General features: G+C 41.9%; 1 protein-coding gene across 6 annotated transcripts; it reads right to left on the bottom strand.

Moving 5' to 3' along the window:
• Window positions 1-1,822: 1,822 nt before the first annotated feature.
• TMEM192 (transmembrane protein 192) lies at window positions 1,823-19,852 on the bottom strand. Of its 6 annotated transcripts, XM_074822898.1 has the most exons (7): window positions 19,720-19,765; window positions 19,056-19,301; window positions 16,813-16,959; window positions 12,472-12,736; window positions 10,300-10,434; window positions 5,856-5,958; window positions 1,823-3,505 (listed from the first exon to the last, which is right to left on the bottom strand). In XM_074822898.1, the coding sequence occupies exons 2-7, from the start codon at window positions 19,056-19,058 to the stop codon at window positions 3,382-3,384; spliced, it is 777 nt and encodes a 258-aa protein (XP_074678999.1). In that variant the 5' UTR covers window positions 19,059-19,301; window positions 19,720-19,765; the 3' UTR covers window positions 1,823-3,381. The 6 variants fall into 6 exon arrangements, with proteins under 6 accessions (XP_074678999.1, XP_074678997.1, XP_074678996.1 ...); XM_074822896.1 differs by lacking the exon at window positions 19,056-19,301 and having other exon boundaries at window positions 10,300-10,425; window positions 19,720-19,850; XM_074822895.1 differs by lacking the exon at window positions 19,056-19,301 and having other exon boundaries at window positions 19,720-19,847.
• Window positions 19,853-21,385: the final 1,533 nt, after the last annotated feature.

The raw sequence follows: 21,385 nt of genomic DNA, 5'->3' as shown, positions 1-21,385 counted from the left end.
CCCAAACCTGAAAAATATATACATTGTTTTTCAACAGAAACATAAAGCTACTGGGGTAAAAACCGAATAAGAAAAACAAAATAAAAAATATAATACTTTTTTTAACATACAGTTGCAACATATATTAGGAGACATCCCTTCTTTTTCATTACCTTCTTGCTGCCCCAGTTGCAATCCACTAGCTCTTACCATGACCATAGATCTGCAAACATTTATGCATTTCAGCAGCTGTAATTATATAAGGAGCATCACCAATTTCTTCAGCTGTTCAGATTCACACATACTCACCTATGTGCAGGTTTGCCACACCACGCCCAAGGAAGGCTGTGTTGGTGGTTAGCAAGGTGCTGCTTTGCAGCAGAGCACATGCAAACCACTGTGTTCACAAGGCGATACTTCTTTTAATCCCTGAAACTCCGACATAATGCATTACTGCTTACTGAGCGTGCAGCACACTTATGGATGTTACTTCAGACAGTCAGATCCAGCCTGTGACCAGGTGCCGATGCTGCAGGGCCAGTCACCCGGGCTGTAGCACTGCGGACGGATCGAGGGTTGCTCTGAAGCTAGTCAGACAGCATTACCACAGCAGCGCCAAGCCTAGCACCGGCACACAGGTTTCTGGTAAGCAAGATGCAGCATAACCAGAAAAATTAGGACTCGGCCTCCAACTTCAGAGCTGTGGCGTGTCAGATGCAGCAAGGCTATGGCTGAGCCTTCTCTCGCTTGCACAACAGCAGCCATTTGCGCCTTTTACACTGCGTTTTGAGGAGCACAAGCTTGCTCACCTGAATCTCCCTGACCAGCTCTGCTGCCAGACCAGGCTCGGTCCTGGGACAAGGCTGCTGGGCCCCAGGCAGCACTGGTGGGACCTTCCCCTAACTCAGGGCAGCTGCGCTGGTGTGGCCAGGCAGAGGCAACTGCCCACCACCACGCAGGCCTACAACACCCAGCAGGCCCAGCCACGCCACAGCACACCATCACAACGGGCACAGTGTCACCGGGCACCTTGCTGCCAGGGGGAATGTGTGGAAGGCAGGGCTGGGGAGCACCTCTGCCTGGGAACAGGGCAGACGCAGTTGTGCCTGCACCTCTGGGGCAGGGTTGCTGGCACGGGGCTCAGGGCTGATACACACTGGCCTGTGCAGTTCTGGCCCTGCTCCCACAGCTCCTACTGGGCCCTTTGTTGTAGTCCTACCACAGGCCAAGGTTAGAAAGTGTTCAGAGGGAGTAGCAGAGAGAGCTAGCTCCTATTTGGAAACTGTACAAGTGTGAAAAGCTGCCTTTTTTTCCCCCAGATACTAAGAAAACAAGAGAGTATGATAAAGGCATAAAAATGGGGGAGGCGTTGCTGCAAGTTGTTAATGATTAGTGTACTTCGGAAGCGCTATGAAACGCAAAGGGGAGGAGAGGTGCATGTTCACACAGAGCAACCTGCACTTTGCTTTTCAGCTGCCATGTTCCACGGAAAGCGCTATTGCTGGTTAATCCAAGTTCTACGTTAAGCAGTCACGAAGGAGGAGGAGGGTATGAGCAATGCCCTCATACTGTAAAGTTGTTCTGCTACAATATACCGCCTATTCCTCTATGTTGGAGAGAAACAGGAGTAGTAGGGAAAGTCTGAAGTGCAATGGAAAAACATTACCCAGTAAAGAGAATAAAACAAAGATTCAAAACGAGCGCACAGCTATCCTTGTCTAACAGGTTTTGGCTAGTTTTAAGTGCCAAAACTGTGTTGCAAGAACTTCAGCACAAGAGAATCTGCACAGGTTGCCCAGTAGAATAGCTTTCACCAGCTGTACAAGAGCTTAAAATGACAGAATTCACACTTTTCCTTAGTTGCATTTATTGTGCATGAACTTCACAGTCACGTTTTACTGCTTTTCATAGAAATTATATAAATTGATATACACAATCACATCAAAACCTGAGTTCTAAAACCAAAAACATCTGTGTTTCTTACATGTATACTATAAAATCCTGGCTGCATTTTCAAGAAACAACAGTTAAGGAGAACAGCCTAGTGTTAAGATAGCAGCAAAACCTCCAATATTTACTGTTTTCCTTTAAATGAAACAACCCCCATGTGTGTTGCACACTAAACATTTTAGTTATTTCTAAAGTTGTCCCCTCGGACTAAAGTAGGATGGATTAATTTTCTTTTGTTATTCTTACATTCAACTACAAGACGACTCCTCACAAGAGCCTTTCACACAGTTTTGACTATTGATTACCCTGTCCCCACAGAGGTATTGGCTTCTGAAATAATTCTTGGTCTACATTGGTAGACAAAGTAGTACCCAGAACAGAATGGTTCTTTCACCAACCTTCCCAACAAACCCAGGAAACGGGAACAAAAATTTTTGTTTTTCCAACTTCTAGAAGACCTCTGTCTTCTGCTGCTTTTCACCTCCCCCCATACACTGTTTTAGCTTTTGAATCAAGATGCTGATATTTTCTGAAGAGTCAAAGTAAAGAGCAAGGGTGCATGTCACATGCATCTTTAACAGGATCTTTAAATCCATTCAACACAAGTTAGTTACTAGGTCAGTGAAAAAAAGATTGCTCTGAATTATTTTAGTATTAAGTTAGTTCAGTTAGCAGAGTCGGAATCTTTTTGATGAGCTGACACAGACTCCTAGTAACAGGAAAGTCATCGGCCCTGAAGATCTTAGAGGTTTTAAAGCCAGAATTCTGAACAACTGCTCAAATTGCTTATGACATTGTTTTGTACCCCACACTTATATGTGAGATTTGTCATTCTAGGGCACCCATCACTTTTTTCTTTTTAAATCCTAAATTGGATGCCAAATCTCCCCACTGGCACAAGCAACAGTTTAATTCCTTTTCTTGACAGAGGAGAAAAGGAAACAGATCTAGAAAGCAAGTATCTACTTTGTATAGGATTATTGAAGCACACCACCTCTAACACCAGAAGTAATGCGACTCAGTGACAGAACACATCTAGTCTCAGCTTCAGCACTACACACCAAAAAGACATCCTTTGCAGTGTCAGATTTTTTTTTCTAGAGAACAGATTTGTATTCTAGAAATATAAAATACTTTGGTAGTTTGAAGCTTAAAGGATACAGTACAAGATAGCAACAACTGAACAAAGTTAAACCATTACCTCAGGTCCAACTTTAACCTATTAGTAATTACAAATCCTTGAAGCTCCAGAACTTTATTCAGAACTGATGATTTGAAGAAAGCCAGTGTCCAGTCATAATAGGTTTATAGTGCATGCAGAGCTCATCCTTCCAGCTTAACTTCTATTTCAAAGTGTGAAAGATGATTGAAGAAGAGTCATCTGTACAAATCAGTCTCAGTATTACATTATCTCATGTTCCCTCTGGAGCTCCAGCAGTTTTCCAAATGCTGTTAAGTTTTGATTTGCTGAGATGTTAGTGCCAATAGTCTCTTGCTGAGCAGTGCATTGTGTCGCTGAAGATATTCTATTACATCTCCTTGCTTCTCAACTATCTCTTCTAAACTTGAGTTTTCCCTTGAAACAAAAGTGAATATGGGTTTCAATAAGTGACAGCAGCTTTCTAGCATACAAAATGTCAGAGCTAATTAACAAATACTTAAGTTACTTCCTTCAGTTTTACTTTTGTTGATCTCAACTAACTTTTGAGGGGAGGCAGCAAGCTACAACACCTTTATGTTTAGTCTCCATTTTGCATGAGAAGGCAGGAAGAGAAAAGAGTCTGGCTCAACTTCATGCCATCTGTACATAATCAAGTTACATATTTCCTGCTAGACAGTTACAGGGAAGTTGTAGTAGTGTAAGGGTTCTTACTGTTTAACAAACAAATTTAGTGAGCCAGGCAATTGTACCGAGAAATCTGTGGCACCTTTTCCAAAAACATTAGGAAGCTTGTTGTAAGCAGGCACAATATTTTTATTCAGCTGGGGATCATAAGCTGTTTAAGACAGAAATTTCTTTATTAACCTGTAGTAGCATACATGATATATTACTATATACAGCAATATTACCTGTCACAATACCATAACAGCATCAGCACCAGAGAGTTGTGCTATTTCAGATCTACCACCTCATGTATAGCTAACCTCCCACTTAAAGTATCTCTAGCTTTCAGACATCCCTCCTTTTAACTGGGATAATAACACTGTAACATTAAGTAAAGCCAAGTTAGTTGAGAAGAATCTGTAAAAGTACAGAATTTTGTCAAATCTATAATTAGGAACTTTTAAGAATACAGCAAGAACAAGTACTAATCCCTGAGCATATTCCAGTTTTCCCTTACACATTATTTCTTCCTAGCTGACTTGGGAATCTGTCCTCTTAGTATACATGTGAACATCTTGGAGCTTAGAAAGTTGCTTCTCAGCAGCATTTTGTGTAACATTACTACCCTTTTCATGGTTCTTAGAAAGTGCTGAGGATAGCTAGAGGAGAAAAAAAGCTTAGGTCCAATTCAAAACCTGCTGCAGTTAAACTGGAAAAAAATAAAGAAAAGAAGTTTTGTAGACGGAAAGCTTGCAACCTTAACCAGTTGCCCTACCAACTTAAAGGACCATAAGAGGTCCTGATCAGTAGCTTAGGTTGCAGAGGTCATAATACTCAAAAAACATTCTTATAACCAGGGTCAACTGAAGGGCTGACAGGATTCACTTTTCAATAGACCTTAATTCTCAAGGGAAAGAGAGTCAGAGTTGTATAGAGCTAAATTAAAATAACTGTTTTGCAATCAGTTCTCACAGGAAGTTTGCACTCTTTAATCAGAAATAATCAGTCTTTTCCTCAGCTGGTCATTGTTGCAGACTCAATCCCTGGGCATTTTAGAATTTCTCAGGGGAGAAGCTGGATGTGGAAGGAATAAGGTCCACCATGCATTCACCATGGTGTTTATATCAAGATGGAAGTCAGATATTGTATCAAATTCAAGACAACTCCAAATCCTTCCTGTAACCTGGACATCTACTTCCAAGTCCCATAAAAGCATGCGCATGCTGCATATGTGACACAAGGGGAAGTGCCAAAGCATTAGTCATCTCTGCACTTCAACTTTTTACTAAGGCACACATACATAAGCAATTCACACTGTATCAGAAAATTTCTAAAAAAATTTTTATATGGAAATCCATGTTAATTTTGATGACTTTTTTGTTAAGTGATACCAGATTCATTTCAGCAACTGGAAGATGTTCAAGCAGTCAGAAGGTACAGAAAGGACAAACAAGAAATAAATCTCAGTGCTTGTGAAGTTAATGTTGTATTATTTTCAGTGAGATCACCATCTCACTGAGAACTTTACCTCTTAAGTGCCCCACGCCCTTTTAAAGTTCCTTCCCAAACCGGAATCCCTTGCTGGAATCTCATGTCCAACTGCTAGCACAGAACAAAACCACAGAGTTTTCTTCATCTGTCAACTGCCCACAATATATTGCCTTCCCTGAAACAACTGGTTGAAGAAGCTAGGCTTCTATAGGGATACTGTAAGTAACAGTGTAAGACACTAGTATCTTTCCTCAAACTCCCATATAAAGTCAACTAAACCAGACTAAGCACAATTATTTATAGCATATTAAAGATTCATACAACCAGCCATAAATGGTCAAATCATTTCTGTCCTTGTGTTTGAGGATTTCTGTATCATAACAAGTTGCCATTAGTACACAGAAAATACAAGACTGTGCTGCTTCTCATCTGTGCCTGTAAAATGGCAGCCTTAAGCATAGTTTCCTTAAGAACTATTATTCCCACCTCCGCTTTGGTTGATAGATTTAAGATTATATGCAAGTCTACAGAGATTAATGCAATTACATTAGTCAGTGTTACCTATGTACCGTGGCTGAACATAGTACAAGATTAATACAGAAAATCTTACCTGAATCCAATTTCTGAGGTAATGTGACTAGGGTAGGCATACATCTTTTCTTCTTCAATTATGTCAGGTCTTGGCTTCGCACGATTGAAGTTGCTTATTTTCACTGCAACAAAGTTTTATAAATTAGTTGAAAAGCAACCAAAAAAGAGAAAAGCTTTGTCACCAGGCTCCAAGTTAAAAACAAAAAATCTGTAACAGATAAGATTGCTTTAGGGTAGGAGATGGAAAGACAAGGCAATCTGAGGAGTGGGACAGAAGGAAAGAAAAGCAAAAAAAAAAAAATCTATCTCTGCTCATTTCTGGAATGGCTTTGATTATAAGTTAGTGGTGGTTTGGTGGGTTTTTGTTTTGTTTTTTTTCCTCTTCTCTCTCCTCAGCCCCACTGCTTAAAAGACCACAGGGAAGTGAAGACCTGAATGGGGAAGCTTGAACATACTGCTTAACATTTGCAAAATTTAATCTGTCACCTAAAAGAAGACAAAACCTCAGTTGCCTTGGAGAGGCTACTGAGATTCAGTCTCCAAATCCAGGCCATAAATTAAGCAGCATGCCATAAAAAGAGTTGTAGAAAGTTTTGATACTAGTATCTAGGTCAGAACTTCTGACTTCAGCTCTTTGATAAATAACTATTTTAACTAGACTACCTGCAACAAAGCAGCAGCTTGTCTGCCTGCTCTAAAACTAGGGCAGACTTGCTACAGAAAGCCATTAAGTGTTCAAACCAGAGTAGCTCTGTGATCAGCTTCACACTGTGAACCTTGCAATGTTGACTATCAAAATAATTCTTGGGCAGAAGTCATTCCTGAGCACCCGTGAAAAACTTCAAATTTGAACAGATATAGAATGGGGATGGGTGGGAGAAGCTGTAGGCACTCTCTGCATTATTTCTGGAAGGAAGCTGAAAATATTTAAAGCCATTCAATACCAGATCCTGATTGAGGGAATGTGCCAAGAGATCCAGAGTATGCATTCAGGACGCTGCAGTTAAGTCTGCTTGTAAAGCAATACATCTAAGGCCACTAAAAACACTGCGAATCCAGCTCTGTGAGAAATCCACAGCACTGCCCCAGAGAAAGACTGTCCTTACAAGTCAATAATATGATGGGGTTTACTACAGGCCACCCTGCTAAAACCATGCTAAGACCCTCCCCAGAGGTTAACTACAAGTTAGGCTCAAAGGTTAGTTATTTTTGTGATGGTATTCCTCTACAAATAAAGTCACAAAGGAATAGATGGGGAATTACCAACATGCATTATTTGTGGGAATGTTAGTCTTTTATTCAAGTGATATTACAAGTATGTAAGAAAGTCATTAGATACATATATTTAGTAGACCTTTTAAAGCTTGATTCCCTATCCTATCAGTAACAAACTTACAACAGTAAAATGACATTTATAGCTGTATCATACTTCATTCCATGCACATTTACCTCACTTGAACAATTTATGTATGTCAAGTGTGTTATAGGTCAATCACAGCAATTCCTTGTAGATTTCCAAAGCCCTGCTTCTGCATCGTGCAGCTATATATACATATGCTGCTGAATAATTTTTAGATAGGCAGTAGAACTTCACAGGACATTGGGCATCATATGATTCATAAAACAGCTCCAACAAGCAAGAAGAAATATCTAAAACTGCAATCAGGTATTCCATGCCACCACTTTAATTTGTGAGGCAGTAATATTTAAATGAAAGTAAGTCAGGTATGTGAACCTTCTATAGACAAGCAATTATGCCTCATTCAATAAATAATTATTCCACCATGGAGAAACAACATATGAACTGGTGCTACCTTCCCTCCAAAATTTAGGAGTAATATACTAACACAAGGGGTTGATCATGAGTTGCTAGTGTAAAGTGACCTTTATCTCCCCATTGTTGCTCAGCTACATTAGCTGATACTATTTTAACAGTAAGTGGTACCTGCTAAGTGCTTGCTTTGGAGAGGGGCACTCTAACCCTGAGCAGAGAGGACTGCCCTTAAAATTATCCTACTAAAGCAGCTTCATACTTCCATCCAGTCACATACTCTGCTTGAGAGAAAAAAAGAAAGTATCTGAGTGTCACTATTACTACAGAATCTCACACCATTTTCAAAACTAGCCAAATACATTTGCTTTGCTTGAGTAGAGCTTTAGTTTGATGCTTAAAATGTTAAAACCACCACTACATACATAAGACAGACCTGCATGCAGTCTCTTAGCTTACCTCAACATGTATTGGGATGGAAAACAAGAAAACAAGTTACACTATGCGCAGGAAAAGGCAACCTCATGTTCCCTGTCTTGAGGCAAGTGTTAAGTTACATAAAAATTAACCCTAGTTTTCCACACCAAGCTTTAGAGAATGAAGTTTAGACTGTTGTTTTGGGGCTGCTGAGGAAATAAGGTAGCTGTTGCCAAAAGAAAGTGTCTTACTCTTCCTAGCAATGCAGCTCTGCTCCTCCTTCACCTCGGCTCCAGGACTCACTGGACCCTTCTTCAAGCCAACTGGAAAGCAAAACTTTGCACCCCACAACTTCCTAGCGTAAGTTGGCTAGCGGATTTCATGAGCACAGGAACTGGCACAGTACAAGCCAGAAAACACGATCCTTTTGGTGACAAATAACCAGAAAGATAGTTTAATAGTTCTTATGGAAGTCCAGGCTCAGACCTTACTACTATGAAGGTCACCTTTCTTGCAGTTGCTTATCCTTTTCTGCCAGGGTAAGAGACACACACAATGTAGCTCTTTGAGCTCCAAGAGGCCTCAGGGTAAGAAATAGTGTTTCACTGGAATTCCTGACATTCTGCTAAAGTTTCGCAATTTATCTCTAATTTCCTGAGTTTCCCAGGAAAGTAAGTATGCGTATGCAAAGAAGGGATGATCTCCAGCATTCTTAGAATAGTTCTCTAGGACTGCCATGTTTGTGTTCCCTCATCATTGCCTTTATCCCTCCAGAGGACAGTCAGTCTGCTTGAGCCATGCTGGCCCATTCAGGGGAAAGCCTGACAAGCCTACAGCATTCAGGCCTCTGCACAGTGGTAAGACAAGGACGTAGTTTAGAGCTGGAACCTTATTTCTGGTTGCATTTAGATTTCAGTGTTGTTGCTGGAGAGTCAAGAAGAGATTTTATGTCCTACATGACCATGCTACTTGGCAGTATTTCTCTGTGCATCATTACATTATTAAGAACAAAGTTTTATTCTCCAAAAGAAAATACATCCTAGATTAATCACTAATTATAAAATCACAAATATAGTCAGATTAACACAAATACTGACCTCCACAGAAAATGGCTTTAAGTTTTAAGTTTCATGAAGTCCTGAAGGAGGTACTTCCACACTCTTTCCTCCTGTTTGATTAGAGATCAGGAGCAAACTAAGTTTTGCCCATTGGTTTTGCTCCCCCCACCTCCAGAGAAACCAGTGCTATTGAGGCTACTTAGCTAAGGTGTCAGCTCCGTGTTTGTAGCTGCAAATGATCAGAAAGCAGCACCTGAGAAGCAGGTATATAAACTATCTAACTCAAGAGCAGGAACTACGTGTCATTTAAACAGATGTGGAGTTCACAGTACACATCTCTAGTTTTCTTCAGGCAACAAAAATTGCCATTTTTTAGTGTCTGGCACCTTTTCAGTGGTTTGGTTTTTTCCAACCCAGTTATGTTCAAGTTAATGGAAGCCACAAACCCAAATAGTTTCTAAGGTAAGATCAGAGAAAACTATTTGGTTCAAAGCATTTATTAATCAACACTTTAGATAGTTCTGCAATAGTTTAATGGAAAGAGGTTTATAAAGTCTTGATAAATTACACCAAAACTAAAAGCAGATAACCTTACAAGCCAACAGTGACAGCACAAAGCAAAACCGCACCATTTTATGCAGCAGTATCCTATTTTAGTATTAGCACAGATTCCAAAAGCCATCATTTTTTTTTAAACATTCATTAAAGGGAATCTTCCATTTTAGAGACAAAGGGGAACTGAAGCTTTTGGGGTAAGACCAGGGAAAAAGGAAGAGTCTAGAGAGTAAGTCACAATCACACTATCAACTATGCAAGTCCCACCTGTAAATCCCAGAAGTTCTGATTAAGCTAGTGAACTCTTACTGCTTCACAGCTTGTAGTGCACACATTTGAGAACACACTGCTAAACAGACAAGCCTGTTCACAGGACACATTTGCAACAACTCTGCATTTTTTGCCACTTCACTGGATTGACAGCTTTGAGGTAACACAGAGCTTTCATTTAGCAGCACTTGGATACTAAATCAGGCCTGACAACCTCCCCATTTGTTTTGGATTTGCCTTAGATCTCCTTCTACAAGTACAGAATCATTCTGTATTTATAGTTGCAGTTAAGTGTCTTGGGGTACCCCAAGTGAGCTACTGTGAGGGCAAACAAAACAGTTCAGTAGCAGCTATAGTAAGTCTCACTCAAGAAGGCAAAAATTGCCTCTCACCTGTGTAAATCACTAAGCATGTCAGGGAGCTAATCAGCTCCAGGCCCAGGACTCCCAGGATAAGATACAGGTACACTTTACTGCGATCAGGAAAGGAATGCTGCATTGACAGAATCAAAAGCAGGGCTGCATTACCTAGAAAACAAATGTTATATTTTACAGGTGTAAAAGCTTCACTAGCTGTTGAAAATAACGTAGTACTCTCTTAACCCCAGTGTCTGCATTAGGCTGCAACACTTCAGTAATACTTTTCCATTCCACCCCATACTCGCCTCTTTTGCTAATTTCCTTAACACAGGTGATGCAAGCTTACACTGCTCACAGCAAAATAAGGTTTCATTTCAGCATTTGACAGTAATGGTAGAGAATGATGAGTTTTCTTGTAGATTTTTCCGATATAAAAACAAGAGTGGAAGAAATGCACTGGAAATACCTAATTATACACGTGTGGGCTTAAAACAGTTTCTAGCTTTGTTGCTGCTACTCATTCCCAGAACTGCCTGGACACTATTCATTTATTTCAATTCCTAAGAGGTCATATCAGTCAACTCAAGGAGGGTGCTTTCCTTCAAGTGGTAGATTTGAGTGTATTTAAATGAGGCTAACAGAGCAAAACACACAGACACCTTCCTTTCACAAGGAGATACTTGCATAGGCATCCTGTTGCCTAGCTATTATTTTAATACTTACAAGTTACTGAAAGTTTAACTGAAAGAGCACAATTAGTCAAGGAGAGCAAGTGTTGAGTTACAGACCTAACAAGCATTCTTAAGTCTTTACACACCCTTTTCTCCAACACAGAGGATGAAACATTCTTTTCTTTCCTGTAGACATACTATAAACAGTGTATCAAAGCAGTAGCATATTGAGATCATTAACATTGCTATGGAACTGTACAGTTCTCTTTCATACTGCATTAGGCAACTGAACTGTCAGGATGGAAGTGGTATCAGCAGCAACTAGCATGGCAGGGAGTTTGCAGTAATGAAGCTACCTACCTTCTGAACTACAATGGTCTATATCAAAAAAATCTACAGCACACAACTGATTGCACCTGAAAACATGCCCCATTTGTCTGGTAGGGGAGAAGTGGGCTCCATCTAAGACTGAAGACAGGGCTAAGTATTCCAGATTAAAAGGACTATTTCTGCCTATTGCAATGTACTCTTTTGAAGCACCTTAAGCCTGCTGTAGCCTGATTTTGTCACTGCACTCCAAACACATCTTCATCTTCAGAGCTCTATCTAGTGGCCAGAGCCTGAAGTTTTGCACATTCATCAAGCTGACTAGCTCTTTTAGTGACTTGGTGGAAAGAAAGCTAGTGTTTTATATAAAGCAGACCTTCTAACATGAACTCTGGAGAAAGTTCTAGTCCAGTTATTCAGACGATTTATAATCCCACTTCTCTTCTATAAAAGGCAAAAATACTGTGAAAGCCACCCTTGTTTCCATTTTCACTGCTATTTCTGTGTGAAAAATCCCCTCAAGTCAGATAGATTTTGGATTTGTTGAAGTAGTTTCTGAAAGCTACACAAGCTAATTGTATCAACACTTCTTTCACCTTCACTGGCCAGTGATATAACCTAAAACATATACTATTAAACCACTCCCATACACCACCTTTTGTCCACAGAAAGTAGAAAAAGGCAGTCAGAGTAGAGCTGAATGTCACATATAGCCCACTGAAGATCAGAAAATTGCTTACTTTACTGATTTCAGACAGCTGTTGAGCAACAGGCAATTCATTTGTTTCAACGTGAATTGCTGAACTTGAAAAGAGTAGCACAGTTCCTGGAAGAACTAGCAGTCCTGCCACATATCTGACTACACAAATTAGTATGGCTGCTAGTCATGTCAATTTGCAAAGACAGACCTTGCTGGCTGAACATTTTACAGCTGAAAAGTAGATGCAAACAAATAGATATTTTCATGAACCTCACACTTGTGGGCATCTTTCCACTACAAAGTTCTTTACAACATGCATCTGGCAGGGCAAAAAGGTCAGTCAGGAGGTCCATCTGACCAAAATAAGTATCATTTATAAATACTCACAGGCAGGTTTTTTAAAGTTCATAATATATAATATACATTTATATATAAAAATGTTCAGTCTTTTATTGTGTCTAGTTAAAGCTTTAGAAGAAAAAAAACAGGAAAATAAGTTCACTTCACCTGTGGAGTGTATCAGCAGTGGAAGCCTTTTTAGATGTCTTGTTGATCGGTATATTGAGAAGTAACCTCTGCTTCTGACTTTACTGTGGTGGTGCTGGATATATCGTTCAAAAATAACATGCAGAATCCACAGAATTACTTTTGCAATGATTATGACAGTCTGCACTTTAAGTGGGTGAGTATAGTTCCCAGGGCACTTATCCTGATTTGGATTGGGGTAAGAACAAAACATAGCTGCTAAAAATGCTAGAACAACAAAAACAACCTGGAAGAGAAAGGGAGAAAAAACACTCAAAGTCAACAACTAGCTACAAAAGACAGGGTTATGTAATTTATTCACTACGCATTACTTTCCAAATTGATTTTATTAGAGCCAAGATAATGTATAAAACATTGGACACTTACTACAACCAATACATGTTATTCTGGGAACATACCGATGACCAAAATTGCTAAGAAGTAAGATTGCCTTCCAGGAGGGCAACCAGCCTCCAGCAGAAGAGAGCTGACAATCACCACTCTTCTCAAAATTTACTCTAATTCAGTTTCACTCTTCCAAGTCTCCTCCTCATAGCGGATTTATCTTATTTCTGGTCCCTCTTTACTATGTATTGTTACTTTAAGGGGAACTTGATTTATACTCCCTTAAAAAAAAAGAAATCACATCTTTAGACTCAATTACACTTGCCACTGCTCTGCAGGACAGACTCCTATCTTATTGGTATAGTCTACATTTCTTTAAATTGACATTTCATAATTGAAAATCAACCCTTTACTATATCCATGGAAGACAATCTCCAGGTTATGACAATAGAAAAAAGTGAAACATCATCATAGTAACTTAAAAAATGAATTAACGTCTTTGCCAGTTGGTAATCATTTTTTAGTGTATTTACTATCAGATTTTTTCTATTTTGCTCAGAACTTATGTCAGAATGACCAGACTATAGTCAGTCAGATTGTATATACACTTATCCTTTCAGACTAGTGCCATTATGCCATAACTTTTCCTGTCTTCTAGACTTTTTTCCAAGTTTTCAGCATTGGCAGTGAGCATCAGCAATCTTTTGGCCAACTAGAAGGCAGAGTCTTGGGTGCACATTATTTGGGATATATGTATGCACACAGGGCTTCTTTAATCTTTATAGAATGTTTTTGTCATAGAAAATAGACTCTACTGCTTTCATTCAGTGAACAAGAAAGCGATACTTTCTCATCCTGGTTCATTCTACAGAATAAGAACATTTTAAAAACAGAACTGAAAACAAACCCAACTCCTACCAATACAGAAGTAAATTGAGAGCTTCTATACACAACAACAAAAAAATCAATTTGCCTCAAGTCTGCAGAAGTCTAATACCGCTAACAGACTTAGCTTAAAAAGTGTCCAATGTTCTGCATATCATAACCAATAGAAACATCAGAACTGAAGATGGAGTAAAGTGTCCAATTTTCATTTTCTAGTTTTGTTTCCATACTTAATTCTATGCACATCTAAAAGCCAACCACTCCCTTCTTACTCCCTTTATTTTTCATATTTTTGTAATTTCTAAAGCAACTTTCTTCACAGAAAGTAACCTTGCAGAATCACTACCCTTAGCTTGCTCTCGTGAACAGTTAGGTAATTGGGGAAAGAGGGAGAAGGGGGAATAATTTTCACACAATCATCAATACCTAAGAGAGACATTATAGAGGACAGACAGGGTAAAAGGTGGGAGGAAAAAAAAGAGTGTGTCCTGTATTATCCATAAGACCATTACTTCAAATGCAAATTAAATCCTAAATTATCTTGAGATGGGTTAAGCAGCTAAATTAAGAAGTTAAATAAGAGGGAGGTTTAGCAACAAAACATTTCTTTACTATTTTACCTTTTCTTACAAAGCTAAGAATAATCCAGCTAACTCATACTTTATTTGGTCCATTTATTGTTTGGTTTGACATTTAGAAACAGTTAACACATCTAGTTCTACTCCCTCCAGGTGTTAGGAATCTATTTCAGTACAAAAAATGGCTATATTAAACTGATGCAAGCAGGAATGGCCTAGCATTGCAGCTCTACTAATCTACTACAGCAGTGTATACAAGAGGAAACAGCTGGCATTAAGAGTTGCATTTATTAAATATGTTTTGCTTTTTTAGGGCAGTCCAACAACAGGTGCTTCACCCCAGTACAGGGGATTTTTATATACAAAATACTATTCTTAAAGAGTAGTATATAAGTTCAGTTTTATCTATTTGCAAACACAGAGAGGATTAAGGAAAGACAGGGTTAATATAAAGGAATTATTTCTAGCCTGTATACTTTACATTGCTCTCCAGAGTCTGCTGACAGGAGCCAGAAGCCCGCAGAAAAGCAAGGCTTGGCAAAAGGAAAGCCACTCAAAAACCCAGCCTCACCACACTCCAGCATATCCTGCCCACACACTCCAGAATTGTATGTAACTAGGCAGCTGCACTGAAGCAGTTATTTGCTACCTAACTCCATTTCTTGGCACAGGAGGGTGGAGCAGAAATATTCCAAGTTACATACAAATTACACTAGAGATGCATTGCAGCTCTACTGCATAATACTTCAATAGTTTAACTTCTCCAGGATACTTGCCCCTTTAGCAGGCTGTGCATTAGAAGCTAACCTGGTGTCTCCATGTTCCACAAGGTTTGTGCACGTTTGCAGAAGCAGAGGGGAAGGAAAGCCAATGAGCCTGTTTTTCCCATCCATCTTTTCAAAAAGAGACAGCACCATTTCATGTGGCAATTATAATGTTGTATTTCACCAACAGAAAAGGATACTTCTCAATTCTGCTCCAAGGACCAATGGGCCACTGCAGGAGGTTCACCAACAGCAGCAAGACTTTACCTCAGAAAGTGTGCGCTCACAGAGGCCTCAGCAGTTTTCACTCTCTTCACCTGCCCATGCTTCTCTCCATTTGCAGGAGAGAAGTGGTGGGGACAGAAGAGGAAGCAGTTTCCTAGCATCTAGGTGACTGACATTTGGCTACATCAGTTACAATAGTAGATAAGTAAGGTCCCAAGGCTAGGCAGAAAAACATTTACTGCTCTACTACCAATAGCAGTGTCTACCTTTCTAATACATACTTCAAGTGCCTCCTAATGGGATGGCACTAGGGTTCTTCTGGAAAGGGAAGGGAACAAGGCTGGATACGCAGTTTCCACTGGGAATTCTGGTAGTTTATTCAGCAGAACAGAAGCCTTTCCTAAGTCTACTTGACAGACAGAAGTGACAGACGTTTCTTGATATTACTAAGAGGCCCACAAAACATTTACTTCCAAAATTAGAAGGTTAGGGCATACTGTTAGAACAGCTTCATGCAGCTGTCCAAAGAAAGACCCTTAGAAGTTGGTATGTGCTTAAAGTTCTGGCTGAGAGTACATTTTACCGAGCACTGGACACAGTATTTTTTTGCTTGAGATCAAATAAAGCTCTGAAGTGGCTAGCAACACACATATACATGTATTGTGCACTCCCTGGCTTTATACACATACTATCTTCAGGTCAGTATTAGTGGCATTATAGAATCATTTAGGTTGGAAAAGAGCCTTAAGATCATCAATTCCAAACATTTACCTAACACTACCAAGTCCACCACTAAACCATGTCCCTAAGCACCATGCAAGTACCATTTCAGTTACATCTTAGGATCAGAGCCCTTCACCTTTCCTTCTTCATGTTTGGTTTCCACATGCTCACAAGCAACAATTAGCCTCTTCATCTTATTGAGGATAAACTCACTACTAGGCAGGAGTCTCTCTACTCCTGCCTACCAGCCTTAAAGAGGCCTTCATACTGTTAGGTACAAGATTTGTGCTTTTCACCCTTAACCAGTCAGTCTGTCAGAGGAAATAAAACTTCTGGATTCCTTTCTCTCTCCATCCACTACCATGCAAAACCCCAGGAGGAAGTCCAACTTTACTTGTTTAGTTACCATAAGAAATACCTTAAGTCTACTCTGTGAAATTAAGTCCAGCCTCCAGAAGGCATGGCATCAAAATTATCTTAGCTCTCTAACTAGTATAAGCATTTCTACAGCAGTAATATTATTTTAAAAGTACATTTCCATTAGCACGGAAGAACTACTATTTAAAAGGCTTTTCTTCCTAACAAGATGTGTTGTATCATGTTAATGCCAACATACAATCCGAATGAGAACACATCAAGTATCAAGCAGCATATACATTATCAAAAATCACTGGCAAATAGGACTTCACTGGTCTGGAAGAACAGTGTATGCAAATCTCAGGAGAATCCTGTCCACGTGAACAGTAAGAACTCAGAATAGAGACAGCAAGTTTTCATAAGGAAATCACGCTTCTTAAACTTACATGTATTAGCAACAGAAAATTGGCAAAGAGAACTGCTGGGATAGCATGAAATCTTGGCCTCAGTTGGGAATGTAATGTATGAGATGAAATAAGTGGTGCATCCAGTAGAGGATCATCTTCCAAACTCTGTGTTATTTCCAAGGAACCCTGGAACAGAAGGGGAGGGCAAAGAGTAACAACAGGTAAGCTCTAAAAGTAAAGTACAAAGTTTCAGCAATTTCCTGTTAGCAAATCAAGCTTTGGGAAAAAAATACTAGGTTAGCATCTTAAGACAAGCTCTTAAGTTCTAGGCAAACTCTCATCACATCTTTATGTGAGAACTTAGTCCCTGAGGAATCCCACACTAATCTACGTTCCAGAATCACAATGAGTCTTCAGGAACTTTAGTCTTTAGAGTGTATTACAAGTATTTGAGCAGCACTCCTGAGAGACACCACAAGTATTAGTATGTTTACGTGAAAAGGTGGAAAAAGTGACAAAGTCTGTCTCGCATACTTTATACAGGTACTGCAAAAATCCTCGTTATTCTTACTTCTGTCCAACTACAGTTAGAGGCAATAACAAAGCTGCAGTGCACCAGTAACAGCTGCAAGTGATTCAGCTATTGACATGTCAAAGCACCAGCAGCAGTAGCTCGAGCTGAACTCAGACAAGAAAGCAGCAGCAGTTCACAGGGGGAAGAAAGATGATGCTACCAAGTGCTGGACAAGACATTCTCTGCTTTCACTAGAGAGCATCCAGCCCTTACTTGTCATGTTGGTACCAAGTGTCAGGGCTTTGACTTCACATTCAGCTGGGATGTTTTGGCTATGTAAGTTTCCAGAAGTACCTTTTACATTTTAAGTAAAAGGTAAAAACTAAGTATGGGTGGAGGGAAGAACCTTTCCTTGTGGACACAGAACTTGCCCTAGTGCTATGCATCTCTGCTCCTTCCAGGCCAGAGTCATTCAATACATCTTAAGGTGAACATACACAGCTACCATGAATGCTCAGACTGCTCAAGTTTCCATCTTGGCATCCTGTTATGTCCCATGCTATGACTTGCTTGCTTCAAAAGATAAAGTAGCTCAAGATTCCCAATCAAGTGTTGACTGCTCTTCTCCTGAGTGATACCAATCACAGCCCAGAATAAGAAGACAGCGGCAGACCCCTTCTTACTCCAGACTTGTGGCTATTCAAAGAGACATGCCAGGGTTCACTGAGATATTTACTGGTTTTAAATGGAGGACGGCCCCTTGCCATGGCAGAAAGCAGCACAAGCCTCAGGACAAATGAGGCATATAATTCTTCTAGACACTAGCACAAGAAGAGAGAGAAAGAAGTTAAGATTAGACCTAGGTTTATACCTCATATTAACCAGGACAATGTAGATTGGCTCCCCAGTGTATTTCACCTACAGACAGCTGCCTATAGTAAAGGAACTAGTCATCAAGGGTTATTTCAGCCAGCAATCAGTTTTATTTTAGTACTGTGAATGCCACACTTACCCAACCATAGAGGAGTGTGAACAGGCCTCCTTCACCTATTTGATACCTTTTAATTAGCCTAGTCTTTGGCTGCAAACAACTCTTGCTGAAATACCTGCCTGGTAAAATGACCTTTTACTGCAGGCCTAAAGGTTTACAAGTAGGACTCCTCTTACGTCACTGACATTGGAGTCCAGAAAAAAAGAGTACAAAGATGCCCTCTGTCCCTCATCCTCCATTTTCAGGGCCCAGGTATAATTTTAAACTCTGAAAGCAACCGTGCAGGACAGGCACTTCAGCAGCCTCATTCTTCCCCGTCACAGAATCAATAGCAGAGTTAACAGCTCACACCTCCCACAGAGACAGTGATCCTCCTTTGGACAATATTCTTTGTCTCATGAGAACAGGTAAACTCACCACTTCTGCAATACCATAACAGATCAGCACACTCCTTCACAGGTGGAGCTTTATCAGAACACATCTGACCACGTTACTTACTGCAAGACTGGCTACAACCCATCCTGAAACACAGCTAGCGTTAGGAAGTGCTGGATGACATGACCTGCCCAAGTAGGATATTACAGGCAACGTGGGGAGGAGAAGAATTAAAGCAAGAGAGATGATAATGCCACACAGTTAATCTGACATTAAGACAATCCAGTAAGTGTCCTAATTAGATCAAACACAGGTTTCATTTAATGAAGATGAGCCAAAACCGCTGCTGTCAAAGCCAAAACGCCTTACAAAAATGGGCCTTCTGTTAGGCACTGATGTTACCATAAGCACAGGTTAACGCTTCAGCCTCTCGGCTCCCTGATCCACTTCCAGCACGTGACCACGGCCGCAGCGGCCCAGGACCAGGAGGAGGCGGAGGAGGGCAAGCAGGAACAGGCAGAGCCACAGGCAGCAAGCCCTGCCCGCGCAGGCTTCCAGCTGCGGGGAGCGGGAAACACCCCAACAGAAAAACGCCGTCGTCAGCCAGCGCACAGCATAGAAACCAAAGAGTACATTTACGGGATCTGCCTGTGGAAAAAATAACCCAGAAGAACTAAACAAGCTACCCGAGCACCCTCGATTAAAGACAACCCCACACCCAGGCTACTCGGGGGTATCTGAAGCAGGGCTGGGGAAGGGCAGCGGCCCCTGCCCGCAGGCAGCGCGGGGGGCGGCGGCCCGGCCAGGCAGCGGCCCCGGCGGCCTCTTTACTTCCGAAACGGCCATTTACGAGACGCCGCGGCCGGCTGCTCCCCCCGGAAGAGGAAAATGAAGCTTCAGCGCCAGTGCAGAAGCCAGCAGAAAGAAGCGGCAGGAGAAGACGAAACAGAAAGCGAGGCGCTCCCCCAGCAGCGCCCACCGGTAACGGCAGCCGGGCCTCCCACCCCAGGAGGAGCCACCGGCCGGCCCCGCTCCGCTCCCGCCCGCCGCGCAGGCCCGCACTCACGTTGTCCAGATCCTGCCGCCGCCTCCCCGCCGTCAGCGCCATCTCCACTCCCCCACCCCACCGCCCCGGCTGTGTTTAATCGGCGCCACTGCCCGGCCGTCGGCTGGCCAGGCGCAGACCGCGCAGACCACACCGCCCCGCCCCGCCATTACCGCCCCGGCCGCTATTGGGCCCGAGCCGCGCCGCAGCGCCAGCCCCGGGGCGGGACCGCAGCCTCAGCCGGCGGGCGGGGACACCCGCGGAGGGGCCGCACCCGCGGAGGGGCCGCCGCCCCGCCCCGCCCCGTCCGGCTCGCCCGCCCACCGGTCGGGGCCCGGCCCGGGCCGCGTTTCGTGGCCGGGGGGTGAGGGCTTCCCACCTGGCGGAGCGGGGGGCCGGGCCCGGGATCGGCAAGCCAGCAGCCGGGGCCCAAACTTGTGCCCCCCGAGCCCTTTGGCGACGCTCGGTCAAGTTGACTCGGCAGCCCAGGACTGAATTTAAAAAGGGGACACTTAAGGCAGGCCCAGGGCTGGTGTTCCTGCGGTGCAGCGGCTCAGGGGGGCATTGCGGGGAGGGGAAGGTAAAACAGCAGCGGATGCCTAGCAGAAGTGTGGGGATAAAGGTTGTTGCTTCAGCTTGCTGCGCAGAATGTTTTCTCATCTCCACCAATTTGTCTTGCAGGGACCTATGGAGGAAGGCAAGGAGTCTGTGCACTTATTTATTATTTCCGGTGGATGTCTTTTCCATGAACATACCTGGTTGCCCCTTTAGACCACAGAAAGTTTTAGTGTGCACGAGGCACTTCGTAAGTTGTCAAAGGTATTTCTGGCCCAGCTGTATATTTAGTGAAGAAGCATGTTTTCTTTAAAACCTGCCCACTGCTAATTTAATTTTACAACCTTTTGTTCTCACACAGAAAACTATAGCCACTCATGGTGTCCACGCTACTCATTTTATGGATCTCTGGCTTATTACTCCTTGACATCCTTTTGCATGCTGAGTGGTCCTCAACCACTTAGTTATTCTTTGGTATTTTTTTGGCAGTCCTTGTTAGTTTCTCTGACCTTTTTCAGCTATATCCTTTCTGAAATGGGAAGGTTGGGAACGACACAGTGTTCAAGCGTGTGCATAGTATGAGTTTACAAAGCAGTGTATTTATTATCTGTTGTATGCTCTGTTCATCTGCTAATGTTTCTTAACCTTCTGTTTGTTCTGTATGACTGCCCCTGAGCCTTGAGCTGATGTTAGTGAGGACACTGAAGACGATCAAAGCTGTAACAGGTGCTTGGAAGACAAGAAGATTGTATCATCTCCAGGTTGGAGTTGTTCTTTGTGGACTATTTAAGAGAAGCCAGGTCTGTCACCCTAAACAGCTGGTGTGGCCCTGCCTCTCTTGAAAGAGTGCAGATGTGCCAAGGGGTGAAAGCTGCTTTTGAGGTATGGGCTTCTTCAGGCTGTCCCAAATTTTTCATTTCTTTCTGTGACTTCTCTTGGGTATCTTTTTGCAGAAAAATACCCAGCTGAAACCTCCCACCCAGAGCATTTACATTCATCACTTGCATTCATTTATTCTTGTTTTACAAAGATACACATATTTAACGAACTGGGCAACTACCTTACATTAAAAACAAGCCTTAAACTTGCTGGTTTCACTAAGATTAAGTCCAGCTGCTGTGATAAGAGCCTG

The sequence above is a fragment of the Strix aluco genome, chromosome 4 (assembly GCF_031877795.1).
Source record: "Strix aluco isolate bStrAlu1 chromosome 4, bStrAlu1.hap1, whole genome shotgun sequence".
NCBI classification, from domain to species: domain Eukaryota; kingdom Metazoa; phylum Chordata; class Aves; order Strigiformes; family Strigidae; genus Strix; species Strix aluco.
The sequence above is the reverse complement of the archived record's forward strand: the minus strand, read 5'-3'. Positions and strand labels throughout refer to the sequence as shown.

Bases quoted from the DNA above. Each gene is read 5' to 3' on its own strand.
- TMEM192 (XM_074822895.1), bottom strand. From the start codon at position 19,761: ATGGCGCTGACGGCGGGGAGGCGGCGGCAGGATCTGGACAAC. The intron at 16,960-19,719 runs GTGAGTGCGGGC...CTTCTGTTCCAG, and splicing joins GGCGGCAGGATCTGGACAAC to GGTTCCTTGGAAATAACACA. The intron at 10,435-12,471 runs GTGAAGTGAACT...TTTGTTTTCTAG, and splicing joins ACTGCTGATACACTCCACAG to GTAATGCAGCCCTGCTTTTG.